This window comes from Oikopleura dioica, chromosome XSR (assembly GCF_907165135.1).
Source record: "Oikopleura dioica chromosome XSR, OKI2018_I68_1.0, whole genome shotgun sequence".
Taxonomy (NCBI): Eukaryota; Metazoa; Chordata; class Appendicularia; order Copelata; family Oikopleuridae; genus Oikopleura; species Oikopleura dioica.
This window is the reverse complement of record NC_137294.1, coordinates 1,581,349-1,595,995: the sequence shown is the minus strand read 5'-3', so window position 1 is coordinate 1,595,995 and position 14,647 is coordinate 1,581,349. Positions and strand designations below refer to the sequence as shown.

The following is a 14,647-nucleotide window of genomic DNA, read 5'->3' as shown; positions in this document are numbered from 1 at the left end:
TCCTTTTTGAATTGTTTCTTTTCCGAAAGAATTTACTTGCCACAAATCGTCAAAACCTATTAGAGCATATTAAAAATATATTTGATCCATTTCTTTTAACCTATAGCGAAATCGATAACATGCATGTACCCATTTGTTTCAGAAAGGCCATAACTGAAATCAAACTCATTAGCACAATTTGGGTCCGTTACAGATTTTTTGAAGAAGACCTTGTCTCCAACTACTTGTCCTTTGCAATTAGAGGCAGAGTTGCAAATTTGCTGAGCTGAGTGAGCTGAGCTGGCTGAGTGAGCTGAGCAGTCGCTCAGCTCAGCTCAGCTCACTGATTTTCGAAAATGAATTTATCTGCTCAGCTCAGCTCAGACAATAATCACTTAGCTCAGCTCAGCTCAATTATTCACGAACATGATCTTTTCTGCTCAGCTCAGACAAGCATCATTCAGCTCAGCTCAGCTCAGCTCAATGATATTAACACAATTTCACTACTAAAAAACAGTAAAAAATAGCTCAACTCAGCTCACTCAGCCCAGCTCAGCTCTAATTAGGGTCTGCTCAGCTCAACTCAGCTCAACTACCTTAAAAAAGGGTCTGCTCAGCTCAGCTCAGCTCAATGACCTCTGAAAATGGCCAACTCAGCTCAGCTCAGCTCAGTGCGCTCCGAAATAGGCCAGCTCAACTCAGCTCAGAGAATTTCTCATTCAGCTCAGCTAAGCTCAGCTCAGCGAAAATAAAGCCAAATTTGCAACTCTGATTAGAGGTTGAAAATTGCTTAAATGGTCCATCGGAATGCTGATCATGTTTTGACTTTGAAATCAGTGTCACTTCACGTGTATCTGGAATACCGAAGTCTGAACCGGGAAGCTTATCGTCGACTATCATTTTGATGAAGAAGTCGCCATTATCATCATAATCGCATAATAAACCATCGGGTGCACAGTAGAATCCATCATTTACACTATATGCATGAGTTTCATTCCCATACTCAGCTGCAGTGGAAGTAAATACGGTGTAGGTGGTACCAGCTGGGCATTGAGGAGCGCTCAAACATTGATAAGAGGAGCATGTTTCAGTCACAACACAAGCGTAATCATCTCCACAGCTCATTGAGCTGCCACAAGAAGGTTCATCTGATGGATGAAAATGACATTCTCGGGACGAAATATTGACCCCCATGTTTCTTGAGCTTATCTGAAAGCGCGTGATCTGGGGAGTCCAATGGTATGTAACTTAGGGTCTGAGTCATCGTCAATGACGTCATTTCGGTCGGAAAGAGGGCCTTATGGGGAAAACCTATGTAGTGCCATAACTTTTTATTGAACATATAAAAATATGTTGATTTTGGGCTCATTCGAAAGACGAGCTCGAGATCTAGGTCGGGAGCTATAAATCGCTGTTAACCGCCCGGTTTCAAGATTTTTACCACGTGGTTCAACGGGTGGTTGACCGTGGTTTTTGTCTCCCGACCTAGATCTCGAGCTGCCCTTTTGAATGAGCCCAAGATCAAATTACTTTTATACACTCAGTTAAAAATTAGAGGACTACATAGGTTTCGACCAATAGGTTATCCCTATGACGTCATTGTTGATGACTTAGACCCCTAACCTATACTGTTCGACTACTCAGAACACGGGCTTCAAGATAAGCACAAGAAACATGGGGATCAGAGTTCGGTCCCGAGAATGTCATTTTCATTCATCATCTGGATAGAGGAATTCTCTCACTTTATTGCAATCCGTTGCTACTGAGACTGATAAAAAAAGAACAAATATTTTCATAGTACTAATGTATTTTTCAGGAGCCGAGAACAAAGTTCTGAAATATTTTCCGCTTGTCGTCGCTTTTAAGGGGTGGTGGTCGATCATAAGACCCGGTTTTTCTAAAAAATTCAATAATTCCTTTTGTCGAGCAGTTTTTTCTTGAATAGAAAATGGTTCGTGAAGCCTGTTTTAACGAAAAATTGGCTCTCACTCAGTTTCAACCCATAGTTAGGGCCCAGCCGCAAAAATGGCCAACTCGAAATCGCTGTTTTTTCAAAATCTGTCATGATAGGATGATAGAGCAGCTCAAGCTAAACAACTTTCATATTGAAGACTTTTGAAAAACCTTTGTTGTGTGACCGGAAATGACCTGCAAAAGTCCGAAAATCGCACCAAAATCGGTTTTTTGGCCTGCGCAAGGTGTGCGCATCGGAAAAGTGTCTATTTTTTTCTTCTAATTAAAAAGCTCAGGCTCTGAGCTATCTGTAGGTACCAAAAAAAAGTGGTCTTGGTACCCATTTTTTCTGAGTAAAGACTGCCGGAAAGTACCGGAAACCAGCGAAAACTGGCAAAAATGCCGGAAATTAAGGATAGGCTTCTAACTACTACATCTTTTTCGTCCTCGACGTTTAAAAACACTCAAGGTCAACTTCGGCCACTAAGTGCCGGAGGACCTCCCGGAGGACCCCTCTGCTGGAAGACAAGCTGCTGGAAGACCAGTATTTAAAAATAAAGACACAAACAAAATATAAAGGCTGGATTGGCTGGTTATTGCCGTATTCGGCCACTTGATGCCGGAAGACCTCCTGGAGGACCCCTCAGCTGGAAAACAAGGTACTGGAAGACCAGTATTTAAAAATAAAGACACAAACAAAATATAAAGGCTGGATTGGCTGGTTATTGCCGTATTCGGCCACTTGATGCCGGAAGACCTCCTGGAGGACCCCTCAGCTGGAAAACAAGGTACTGGAAGACCAGTATTTAAAAATAAAGACACAAACAAAATATAAAGGCTGGATTGGCTGGTTATTGCCGTATTCGGCCACTTGATGCCGGAGGACCTCCTGGAGGACCCCTCAGCTGGAAAACAAGGTACTGGAAGACCAGTATTTAAGAAGAAAGATATAAATAAAATATAAAGCCTGGATTGCCTCGTTATTGCCGTTATCGGCCACTTGATGCCGAAGGACCTCCCGGAGGACCCTCTGCTGGAAGACAAGCTGATGGAAGACCAAAATAAAAAAAAAAATAAATAAAAAGCCTTGTCTGGGCACAAATTGCCACATTTGGCCAAACTCGATCACTTAAGAGACATCTCGAAAGACCTTAAACAAAAAGACAGACTGCTGGAAGACTAATTGGAAAAAATAAGTTGCTTTTCTTGTAACACGTCTGTTTATTAAATTTGTCAAGAAAGAAGAGGCCCGTTAATTCTTTTCAATCAGAACCAGGGCGAAGCCGACCCGAAGGGGAGGCCACGCCCGGTTATTCTTTTCAATCAGAGTCAGGGCGAAGCCGACCCGAAGGGGAGGCCACGCCCGTTTATTCTTTTCAATCAGAACCAGGGCGAAGCCGACCCGAAGGGGAGGCCACGCCCGTTTATTCTTTTCAATCAGAGTCAGGGCGAAGCCGACCCGAAGGGGAGGCCACGCCCATTTATTCTTTTCAATCAGAGTCAGGGCGAAGCGGACCCGAAGGGGAGGCCACGCCCGTTTATTCTTTCAATCAGAACCAGGGCGAAGCCGACCCGAAGGGAGGCAACGCCCGTTAATCTTTTCAATCAGAGTCAGGGCGAAGCGGACCCGAAGGGAGGCCACGCCCGTTTATTCTTTCAATCAGAACCAGGGCGAAGCCGACCCGAAGAGGAGGCAACGCCCGTTTATTCTTTTCAATCAGAGTCAGGGCGAAGCCGACCCGAAGGGAGGCAACGCCCGTTTATTCTTTCAATCAGAGTCAGGGCGAAGCCGACACGAAGGAGAGGCAACGGCCGTTTATTCTATTCAATCAGAGTCAGGGCGAAGCCGACCCGAAGGAGAGGCAACGGCCGTTTATTCTATTCAATCAGAGTCAGGGCGAAGCCGACACGAAGGGAGGCAACGGCCGTTTATTCTATTCAATCAGAGTCAGGGCGAAGCCGACACGAAGGAGAGGCAACGGCCGTTTATTCTATTCAATCAGAGTCAGGGCAAAGCCGACCCGAAGGAGAGGCAACGCCCGTTTATTCTCACCAATCAGAAACAGGGCGAAGCCGACCCGAAGGGGAGGCCAAACCAGTTTATTCTTTTGAATCAGAGTCAGGGCGAAGCCGACCCGAAGGGGAGGCCACGCCTGTTAACACTTTCCAATCAGAGTCAGGGCACAGCCGACCGCGATGGATAATCTGGAACCCGACCGGGGGTGATTTTTTTTGTTGGAAGCAAAATTGACGCTAGAGACAAAAATAAAAAAAAAACGCCTGGTTTAAGACGCTTCCGTGAAATATGGCTGTCCCAGACCGAGCATTTCATCTGTACAAGATCCTGAGTATTTCGAGTTTTTCCGAACCTATCAGTCTCACGAATCATCCGGGAGGCTTTTCACAGATTCAAAATTCGAAATTCCCAGAAGATCGGAATTCAACGATAAGAAGCGAACAAGTCAAGGCCTGTTAAACCCTTTCGGCCTGGCTCTGATTGAAAAGAATAAGCAAGCGTAGCCTCGACTTCTTGTCGGCTTCGCCCTGACTCTGATTGAAAAGAATAAACGGGCGTTGCCTCCTTCGGGTCGGCTTCGCCCTGACTCTGATTGAAAGAATAAACGGGCGTTGCCTCCTCTTCGGGACGGCTTCGCCCTGACTCTGATTGAAAAGAATAAACGGGCGTTGCCACCCTTCGGGTCGGCTTCGCCCTGACTCTGATTGAAAAGAATAAACAAGCGTGGCCTCCCTTCGGGTCCGCTTCGCCCTGAGTCTGTTTGAAAGAATAAACGGGCGTTGCCTCCTTCGGGTCGGCTTCGCCCTGACTCTGATTGAAAGAACAAACGGGCGTGGCCTCCCCTTCGGGTCCGCTTCGCCCTGAGTCTGTTTGAAAAGAATAAACGGGCGTTGCCTCCCCTTCGGGTCGGCTTCGCCCTGACTCTGATTGAAAAGAATAAACAAGCGTGGCCTCCCCTTCGGGTCCGCTTCGCCCTGACTCTGATTGAAAGAACAAACGGGCGTGGCATCCCCTTCGGGTCGGCTTCGCCCTGACTCTGATTGAAAAGAATAAACGGGCGTTGCCTCCTCCGGGTCGGCTTCGCCCTGACTCTGATTGAAAAGAATAAACGGGCGTTGCCTCCCTTCGAGTCGGCTTCGCCCTGGTTCTGATTGAAAGAATTAATGGGCGTGGCCTCCCTTCGGGTCGGCTTCGCCCTGACTCTGATTGAAAAGAATAAACGGGCGTGGCCTCCCTTCGGGTCGGCTTCGCCCTGACTCTGATTGAAAAGAATAACCGGGCGTGGCCTCCCTTCGGGTCGGCTTCGCCCTGACTCTGATTGAAAAGAATAAGCGGGCGTGGCCTCCTCCGGGTCGGCTTCGCCCTGGTTCTGATTGAAAAGAATTAACGGGCCTCTTCTTCCTTGACAAATTTAATAAACAGACGTGTTACAAGAAAAGCAACTTATTTTTTCCAATAAGTCTTCCAGCAGTATGTCTTTTGTTTAAGGTCTTTCGAGATGTCTCTTAAGTGATCGAGTTTGGCCAAATGTGGCAATTTGTGCCCAGACAAGGCTTTTTATTTATTTTTTTATTTTGGTCTTCCATCAGCTTGTCTTCCAGCAGAGGGTCCTCCGGGAGGTCCTTCGGCATCAAGTGGCCGATAACGGCAATAACGAGGCAATCCAGGCTTTATATTTTATTTATATCTTTCTTCTTAAATACTGGTCTTCCAGTACCTTGTTTTCCAGCTGAGGGGTCCTCCAGGAGGTCCTCCGGCATCAAGTGGCCGAATACGGCAATAACCAGCCAATCCAGCCTTTATATTTTGTTTGTGTCTTTATTTTTAAATACTGGTCTTCCAGCAGCTTGTCTTCCAGCAGAGGGGTCCTCCGGGAGGTCCTCCGGCACTTAGTGGCCGAAGTTGACCTTAAGTGTTTTTAAACGTCGAGGACGAAAAAGATGTAGTAGTTAGAAGCCTATCCTTAATTTCCGGCATTTTTGCCAGTTTTCGCTGGTTTCCGGTACTTTCCGGCAGTCTTTACTTAGAAAAATGGGTACCAAGACCACTTTTTTGGTACCTACAGATAGCTCAGAGCCTGAGCTTTTTAATAAGAAGAAAAAATAGACACTTTTCCGATGCGCACACCTTGCGCAGGCCAAAAACCGATTTTGGTGCGATTTTCGGACTTTTGCAGGTCATTTCCGGTCACACAACAAAGGTTTTTCAAAAGTCTTCAATATGAAAGTTGTTCAGCTTGAGCTGCTCTATCATCCTATCATGACAGATTTTGAAAAAAACAGCGATTTCGAGTTGGCCATTTTTTGCGGCTGGGCCCTACCCATAGTTTTGACAAAAGAATGTAAAAGTAGAGGCAAAAATCCGCAAAATTCACTTTTTTGGGGAACTTTGAGCGATTTCTTCTCGAGTTTTTGGCTCAATCTTGGTCAAAATGAACCCTTATTCTCGACCAACACATATTTTTACACGTTTTCCTATAGTTCCTATAGTTTTTGAGTGGCGAAATTTCTTTTCACTATAACGGAGTCGATAAGAGTTCACGTAAACTGCTAACGATGGGAAACGCAGGAAATGATGAGTGCATCGCTTATCAGATGAATTCTGCCTCTGCGCGAGTGGGAGCTCTTCTCAAGTACCGGAACTCGAGCAGATTAGTAACGACTATGTAATGTAATTGGCGGCACTTGGCTCTGTCGCGCGAAATTCCTCGCTCAACCTTTCAATTATTCCCGAGCAGTGGCAATTAATCGCTCTACTTTTGCTTCGCCGGAAAATGCTAGTTGAACCCATTTCAGCTACTTACTGGCGAAAAACTACGTGTCGCATTTGGCCGCCTTTTTGAATTCAACTCAGATAATTAGACGGCCAGTTCATGGCGCATAATCGCGCAAAAAGGTTCCAAATTGCCAGAAAAAAAGCTCAATGAGAACCTTAAAAAGTTGCTTTCACTTATTATTTTTTGTTGAAATTGAAATGCCCTGCTTTGCTTTTTGCTGAAATAAGAATGACAAAAGAATATCAAAGATTTTGTAAAGCAAATTTTTTGATTACAAAATCTTAAAAATTTTTTTTTGGAATTCAAATTGATTTTATTCAGGAAGTGTTGAAGGTAGTAACAGTTTTCAGACTGTATATTTGCCGGTCACTTCTTTAGGTCATTGACTTCTCCGCAAGTTCTTTTTGTTTTCGCTCGATTTCTTCGTCCACCATTTTCTTCGAAGGGACAGGTGAACGAAAGCTTCTCGGAGAGCGCCACTTGCAGCACTAGCAAAATAAGATAAAAATGATGAAACTGAAAATTAGTTTAGCTTACCTTTATCTTGTCTTTTTCGGACTTTCAATCACTTTCGCTGAGAAAGTAATGAATGAAAAATTTCAGAAACAACTTTTCGCCTCCCGTGTTCTAGAGAACCACCCTGATTTTTCGAAAACTGAAACTTCTGATGTTGACTTTGAATTCTATAATTAGGTGACTTCCTGTTTGTTGTCGCTGTTTCCTAAAAACAAATCAATTAATCAGCGGTGAATAAGTGAGCTGTTCCGTTTTAGCGACCCTAAAACATAAGAGGAAGCCCTTATCAACAAGAAAGATCGCCTTTCCAATCTGCCTTCTGCTCGTAAATAGCTCCATAAATGCTTGAAGTGTTCAAGGTCGGTTAAATTCTGTGAGTAACGAACTACTTAGAAGGCAAATAAAATTTTACGGCGCTCGCTCCATTATTACGTCAGGAGCAGTATATATAAGTGGCAACCGCGGACTAGAGCTCATAACAAAAATCGAAAAACTCGAAAGAACAAAAAGAAAGAAATGGGAATCCACAAGTCAAAGCTCAACAAGGTTGCGATGAACAAGCTGGTTGAAGAGACGAACTTCACTCGCGAGGAGATCCGGCACTGGCACGACGGCTTCCTCCAAGATTGCCCAACTGGGAAGCTGACTAGATACGAATTCGCCAAGATCTACCAGAGCTTCTTCCCCAAGGGCGATCCTTCTGCATTTGCCGCATTCGTCTTCAACGTCTTCGACGAGAATAACGACGGAAGCATCGAATTCACCGAGTTTATAACAGCCCTCTCACTAACTTCTCGAGGTCACTTCGAAGAAAAACTCGAATGTAAGTTCTCCTCTTACTATATTATCCCTTATTTTTCCCTAAAATCAAACTTTTGAACTCACACGACTGTTTAGGGGCTTTCCGATTGTACGACATCGACAACAACGGAACAATCTCTCGCGAAGAAATGATGCAAATTGTTACCGCCATCTTCCGCATGGTTGGCAACTTCTCGGAGTCCGAAACACCTGAGCAAAAAGTGGACCGCATTTTCGCCAAAATGGACGAAGATGGCAATGGCGAGCTCTCAAAGGAAGAGTTCTTCGAAGGCGCTAGAATGGACAAGTCCATCGTCCAGGCGCTTTCTCTCTACGACGGCCTTGTTTAGAATATTCTTCCTTTTTCTACAATTCGACTCTACGATTCTGACCCGCAATCCCTTACTCGTTTTTAACCACTCTCTCTCTCGTTTTCGCTGCAACAAAGATACTTTTGAATTCTGAAATAAAACTCAAATCTAAGCAAAAACGTGCATATATTTTGCTACGTCAATAACTGTACCTCTCGGAAGTAACACGAAATCACCAGCGCGGCGGATCCAAGAAGTACTCTAACTTGAGCCGCTAAAACTCGAGCCAATCGCTTCCACCTTATTAAGCCCGATCAGCGGAGAAATATTTATACAAGCAGAAACATGACAACGCACAAATTTGAAAAAAGTTCATTCGGAACCGATTTTTTTATTGTAAAGTTTAGTCGTTTCGGAGATCTTCGACATTTCGAATGGTGTCAATCCAAGTGGCACTGAAGCGGCTCCTAAAGTTGTCCTCGTTTTCAAGGACGCCGTGGTCAATTCGAAGATAGTTGCGCCGTTCTAAACTTCTACTCAAAGAGCTCAATATAAAATCACTTACCTTGATGATAAGCGTCCCATTTCGGAAGATCATCGTCTCCTTCAGGATCATTCGGGGATCCGTACTTGGCCATGTTCGCCCAGTATCTCATCATTTGCCGACTCAGGAGTTTATCCGCTGGCGATGACAGCGGATTTAAAATCGGATGTCCGAATTGATACTTGTTATCTGTGCAATGATTTGCCCCCTGCATGCCACCAGAGAGATCAGACGGAACATCAAAGTAGTAGAAATACGTCTCATCATTTTCGTCAAGCAAGGATCTGTCTTGGTGCATATTGATGGTAGGGGCACAGTATCGCCAATCAGTTTCAGCTTCGATTGTCAGGTTTCGAATAAAATACTCGTCCCAGGGATTCTCCCAATTTCTGTAAAAAGTTTTAGTGTTGGACTTGAAAGTGATATTTTATACGTCACCTGTAAGTAAGTTTTGCTACCTCCAGCGACTCATTTCGGTAGCCAAAAGGAACTGTAAAATCGTACATAGCTTCTACAGACTAAAAGCTTGTCAAAAATTGAAATTCATAACTGTATGATTTCGTGATCAAAAACTGATTTGACAAGTCTTATCTTTTCAATAGAACCCTCTCCGTCATTGCGTGTCCACGAAGGTGCAAATGCGTATCCGTCAGCGGAGCAGCAGCCTTACTGGAGATCCGGACACGTACTGTTTTTACAACTTAAATTAAGTCCTTACATTAGTTGATCTTGGGTCCTGACATGAACTTGACTTGGGAATGGCGGCGAACGCAGTTCTCGTCAGAAGTATTTTCCTTCATTCCACATCTACAGATGATTTTTTAAAAGAAATCTTGATGCAAAAATGCCTTAGTCCTCTACCTGTCAACAAAAAGTCACCATCAACGACGACTCCCCACTGCCACTCTCTGTTCTGTGCCTTTTGTAATAATTTCAAACATTTATCAATTGAAAATTCGTGACTTTGGATTCTACGTATAAGAGTAGTTTTTGTGAAAAACTTGCGTATAGCGTTCCAGTAATGAGATACTGTTCTTATGCAAAAACTGATCAAAACCTTCCTTGGAGCTGTCAGCAGCACGCTGCAAAGTGTCAATCTCAACATTTCGTAAGCAGTCAAGGTGACTAGCGGCCTCAGCGCAGTTTGTGTTTTCAAGCACAGCATGTAAGTTATCCTCTGCAAAATTGTCCCAGATCAGGTCGGATGAGATGTCGCCAGACTGTCCGATAGCGCTGAAAATAATGCCGTCGTTGTATGAGGTGACGAGTTGGGCTCCAACCGAGCGGCCTCCAGCAGAACAACCAAAAATGTTGATCCGGCTTGGGTCGCCTCCAAAATCGGCAATGTTACGGAAAACCCATTCAATTGCCACCTGCTGATCTCGAACGCCGAAATTTCCTCTTATCTTATGCTGCAAAAAATGATATTGATCCACTTATGTACATAAACTTGCACCAAAACTATGAGCATCATCGATTCCAGCGAGGAAGCCAACGGTGCCCAAGCGATAATTGAGATTGACAACTATAACATCTTCATGTAACGCTAATGCACGCCCATCAGTGTAATGTGATTGAGTTGATGGCTGGGAGAATCGTTGGAAATTGGAAAGTGTTCTGACCTCACCTGATTGGAACCGGCACCGCTTCCGGTGACAAAAGCACCGCCATGAATCCAAATCATGACGGCACGAGGCGATTGCTCGCTGGAGAGCGAATCTGGCGCCAGAATGTTGAGCGTCAGGCAGTCCTCCGAGCCTTGGTTCCCTTGCCTACAGATATCGCCATATTCTTGAATAAATAATTAGCAGTCAATGAATTCATGAAGTTGGATTGCCTGTTGCATCAAGAATCTCCTCGCTCCACTGGAAAGGATCCAAGTAAGTTGGATAATCAAACCTCTTTAGTTTTGCAGTGAAGGGAATCCCACGAAATTCAAACCATTCCCGTGCTTCTCCATCAAAGTTTCCCGATCTTTTCAATCCAGTCAATTTTCCAGCCCCAACTCGATGCGTGAAACGCTCATCTACTACAGCTGCAGCTTCACGAGGATTTCAAAACGAAATAGAACCAAAGCTGTCTCTATTTTGGAATCTTTTCCTGCTGGGCCGAGGAAGAAAAACTTCATTTTGAACTTTTAGAATTTGCAACTGCACCAAGTCTTCTTTTATAGATCTACTGCTCAACAAATATCAAGTACAAACGAAGTCATTAGCTGCTATTTTTTGTCTCATTCTACTCTTTTCCAAAGATTTGCGATGAAGAGAACTGCGAAAGTGATCTAACTGGAATCAAGGAAAAATTAACCTGCAAATAGTCTATTTGAAATAGAACATGCTCACATTCAGTCAATAACACGGATATTTTTTGCTTGGTTCTCGTTTTGAGTATTTTATTGGAATGTGAAAAGTACAGGTAGTGAGTGAATATATACAATTAAATAGTGAATTTACATAGTGAAACTTTGGTTTGGTGAAAATGGTGAGTGAAAACGTGTGGATGAAAATGAGAGGGTGAGTTATGGAGAACTTTTGAAGGGGAAGGGTTTTTTATGTATGTTTTGCTGGCGTTCCTTCAACTCCTTCAATCTTTGGCTGTTCTCCTTGCGCCTGTCTTCGGCTTTTTTCTGCCGAATGCGAGACTGCTTGGCCGACGTTGCCGTTGCCTGCATGTATCGAGGAAGAGGCTGAAAGAGTACCAGTAAGTATAATGTTTAGATGTGAAATTTTACCTTTTCTTGACGGACTTCGTTCTCAATCGAGGAATCAAGAGCGCTCTTATTGGCAGAACTTTTTGGACTCTGATTTATTGTTAGTGATAAGAATTAATGTTCTTTCCTACCTCTGTCTTTCTTTTCTTTGGCTCACTCGCAGCGTCGACCCTCGAAATGGGTCGCTTCTTCGTTTCAGCAGAAGAAGGGGCTTTCTGACGATCGACAGGAGTTCGCACTCGGCTCGGACGAAGAGCAGGGTCCGATTTTGTTTTTTTGAGCGACGAAGTAGGCATTGGCTTTCGCGCAGCACTGACGGGCCTTTTCTTCGTCGGTTCAGAGCGCTGATAGTTTTAATTTAGCTCTTGTAAGCAAAGATAGATCTTACATTGAAAACGATGCCTCTGCGAGTGCGCGAGATTGATTTCGCAGGAACGAAGTCATCGAATGAGAAGCGCGTCTCAATCTTGAGGAATTCCGGCAAACTCTCGTCAGAGAAGGACACTGGCGGCTGCGCTGGGCAGAGAACTTCTGGCAGCTTGTCGTTGTCGTCGCTGAGGGCGGCTACTTTTACGATCAGTTCGTGCTGCTGCTTGATCTTCTCGAAGAGCTTTCCGCAGAGACTTTGGTACATGATGGACTTTTGATAGTTCACCTCCGCCGCCTGCTGCGATTTGACCTCATCTGTCGGCTGAAAATAGAATAAGTTGGGCCACTTCTTTCAGGGTGGAAATTACCTTTTCTTGAGGAATTGAGTTCTTGAACTGTTTGATATGCTCTTCGATTTTCTCCTCAATGCGAGACACGCGCAGGTCGAAGCTTGCCAGCGTTCGCTCGTATCTGTTCGAGCCTGGCGTGCGTTCAGTATTCTCAGTGGCGAGTTTTTTGACCTCAAAGTCGAATTCTTTGAGCTGCTTCTCGCACATGGCGATTCGCTGCTCGCCGGTGAGCCTGATAACTTCCGACTGGAGCTTTGTCAGCGTGCCCCAGATGGGATCAGCCGCCTTCGACAATCGACCTGTCTTCGCTGGGCCGTTCTTTTTAAGCTCTGCGTTCTCCGCCTAAAGATATTTTTATCACCAGGTAACTGTTGGAAATTAATGGTTTGAAAGGTTCTCTTCCATGATCTCAGTTACAAATCGAAATTTACTTGCCTCAAGTCGCTTGATTCGAAGTTTCTGATCCTCGATAATCTTTTTGTAGTTTCCGACATGCATTTGCGTCTCCATCACTCTCTTGGTCAGACTAGATCTGATCGATTTCGCTCTGTCAGCGTACTAGAAAAAATTGAGTCTAATGTAAATGAGCATGTGATTTGTACCTTAATCGTATTGAGTGTATCTTCATAGACTTTGTCGGCAGGGGACACATTGGCAATCATAATCGTACGGCAAGTTCCGCCGAGACCGTCTTTAAGGATTCGCGTCAGCTTCGAATCTCGATAATTGATGTGCCCCTTGTGTTTCGGATCAGCAAGCGCGTTGATAACATTGCCAAGTGCCAGCAATGACTTGTTAATGTTACCACCTTCGCGGAGTCTAAATCATTCTCTCTACAGAACTGCATTGTTTATAAACACTTACCTCAGGCCCATATTCGGAGTAGCCTGCGCTCTTTCGGAACCCGCAAGATCGACCAAAGTCAACTTTGAAATCGTCCTCGTTGTTCCTGCCATTTGCGTGAAATGCACAACGAAAACGGCATGAGATCGACTACTCTGCGCATTCGCATCGGTTGGATGCTAGGAAAGAACATAGCGTCAATTTAGCTCATTCGAGTTTGCATTCTTCTCACCTGTGTTCTCAGATTGTTGCCCTCCTTGAGCCAGGCCATGAGTTCTTCCGCCGTTTTCGGCTCTTTTTCTGACAGTCCTCGGATGTTTATAGCTCCGGCAATATCGCGCATCGGCAGGTCTTTTGATTTCTTACTGTCGTTCAGCAAATCGTTGATTCGCTCGTTGTAGACTTCCAGGTAGTTGACAGTGATTTTGTACTAGAAGACAGAGTTGGAGACACAATCAAAAATTCGGAACATTGATTGAAATCAAGGAAAAAGCTAGAAATTACCTTCGTATCCGTCGAAGATTCTCTCAACTCTGCCATTTTTGTAAAGAGCGCTTGGACTGTTCTGCAGATGACTCCTGGATCCTCCGGCGTACCGAGCATCGTGTGCGTTTTTCCAGCGCCAGTGGCTCCATACGCGAAGACGGTGGCGTTGTAGCCCTCAACGATCGTTTCGATCGTATCTGCCGTCGTCTGCTCGTACACCTCTTGCTAGAAACAATCAAGATAAGAAAGTGTCGGTTATATAAAAAAACGAACCTGTGTGGAGGTGTCGCCGAAAACTGCATCAAAGCAGAAAGTATTGTTTCGTCGGGGACGGTGTTTTCGATTTTTCTTCTGTCCCAGACGAGCCACTTTTTTGAAGCCTTGCAGGTAGGCGTCTTCTTCGACTTCTGGGTCGAATACTAGCGCCTGAAATAAATATGTTGATTTATTTGCGGTTTCGTTAGGAAATAAAAGTTCTTATAAAAGATGGAAAGCTCAGTCTCAACGATCTTTTTGCATGGAAAATATAAGTTATTTTTGATAGAATTTTCGGGGAACTATAATTTATTTACCTTGTCGTCAATTTGCTCGATTATACTCTCTTCGTCATTGTTTATTTCTCTCGTGTTCATGGGTCTAATTCTGACGACGACTCGCATCTTCGACGAGTTGCTCTCATTTTCACCCATATTTTGAGAATTCGAAATGCTAGAATTAGCCTCCTGAGAAATTGCTTGCCCCTCTAATTTGTCAGAAAAGGGAGTGAAGGGCCTTTTTTGCGAGCACCGCGAATTCCAAAAACAAGCGGAGCGCGCTCTGGCGCTTTTCGAAAAATGCCTGCAGCTGATTGGTCGCCGCGACGATCGAGTCGAAATTTCTCAGAATGGGACCTATGCAACCGAAAAGGGACTCCTGCGGCTATCTTCCCGCCATCTTGCTTGATTTTCTTCCCGTTTGCCGCCTTTTTTGCACCTAATGACTTCCCTTCGTCG

The 14,647-nt window shown here is 44.5% G+C and overlaps 3 protein-coding genes across 4 annotated transcripts in view; 1 reads left to right on the top strand and 2 right to left on the bottom strand.

The window, feature by feature from the left end:
- Positions 1-8,525, top strand: part of LOC145708495 (neuronal calcium sensor 1-like) — an 89,350-nt gene extending 80,825 nt beyond the window's left edge. For both annotated transcript variants that reach the window (XM_081786174.1, XM_081786173.1), the window contains exons 2-3: positions 7,756-8,064; positions 8,139-8,525. In XM_081786174.1, coding sequence (XP_081642300.1) covers positions 7,758-8,064; positions 8,139-8,392 — 561 coding nt within the window. In that variant the 5' untranslated portion in view covers positions 7,756-7,757 and the 3' untranslated portion in view covers positions 8,393-8,525. The remainder of the gene's footprint in view (positions 1-7,755; positions 8,065-8,138) is intronic.
- A 231-nt stretch (positions 8,526-8,756) lies between these two features.
- Positions 8,757-11,131, bottom strand: LOC145707329 (bile salt-activated lipase-like). Its single transcript, XM_081784846.1, has 9 exons — positions 11,098-11,131; positions 10,735-10,938; positions 10,525-10,688; positions 10,360-10,483; positions 9,955-10,296; positions 9,491-9,562; positions 9,336-9,417; positions 8,919-9,286; positions 8,757-8,878 (listed from the first exon to the last, which is right to left on the bottom strand). The coding sequence occupies exons 1-9, from the start codon at positions 11,129-11,131 to the stop codon at positions 8,757-8,759; spliced, it is 1,512 nt and encodes a 503-aa protein (XP_081640972.1).
- A 137-nt stretch (positions 11,132-11,268) lies between these two features.
- Positions 11,269-14,452, bottom strand: LOC145708688 (kinesin-like protein KIF18A). Its single transcript, XM_081786386.1, has 12 exons — positions 14,228-14,452; positions 13,929-14,081; positions 13,674-13,880; positions 13,402-13,599; positions 13,191-13,348; positions 12,929-13,145; positions 12,762-12,884; positions 12,345-12,668; positions 11,996-12,298; positions 11,739-11,951; positions 11,629-11,697; positions 11,269-11,583 (listed from the first exon to the last, which is right to left on the bottom strand). The coding sequence occupies exons 1-12, from the start codon at positions 14,342-14,344 to the stop codon at positions 11,416-11,418; spliced, it is 2,250 nt and encodes a 749-aa protein (XP_081642512.1). The 5' UTR covers positions 14,345-14,452; the 3' UTR covers positions 11,269-11,415.
- Positions 14,453-14,647: the final 195 nt, after the last annotated feature.

Coding starts and splice junctions, on each gene's coding strand:
- LOC145707329 (XM_081784846.1), bottom strand. CDS start 11,131: ATGAGACAAAAAATAGCAGCTAATGACTTCGTTT. Junction 10,484..10,524: donor GCGGTGCCGGTTCCAATCAG/GTGAGGTCAGAA, acceptor CGATTCTCCCAG/CCATCAACTCAATCACATTA. Junction 8,879..8,918: donor ATGGGACGCTTATCATCAAG/GTAAGTGATTTT, acceptor GTAGAAGTTTAG/AACGGCGCAACTATCTTCGA.
- LOC145708688 (XM_081786386.1), bottom strand. CDS start 14,344: ATGGGTGAAAATGAGAGCAACTCGTCGAAGATGCGAGTCGTCGTCAGA. Junction 13,146..13,190: donor ACTCCGAATATGGGCCTGAG/GTAAGTGTTTAT, acceptor AGAATGATTTAG/ACTCCGCGAAGGTGGTAACA. Junction 11,584..11,628: donor ACGAAGTCCGTCAAGAAAAG/GTAAAATTTCAC, acceptor GTACTCTTTCAG/CCTCTTCCTCGATACATGCA.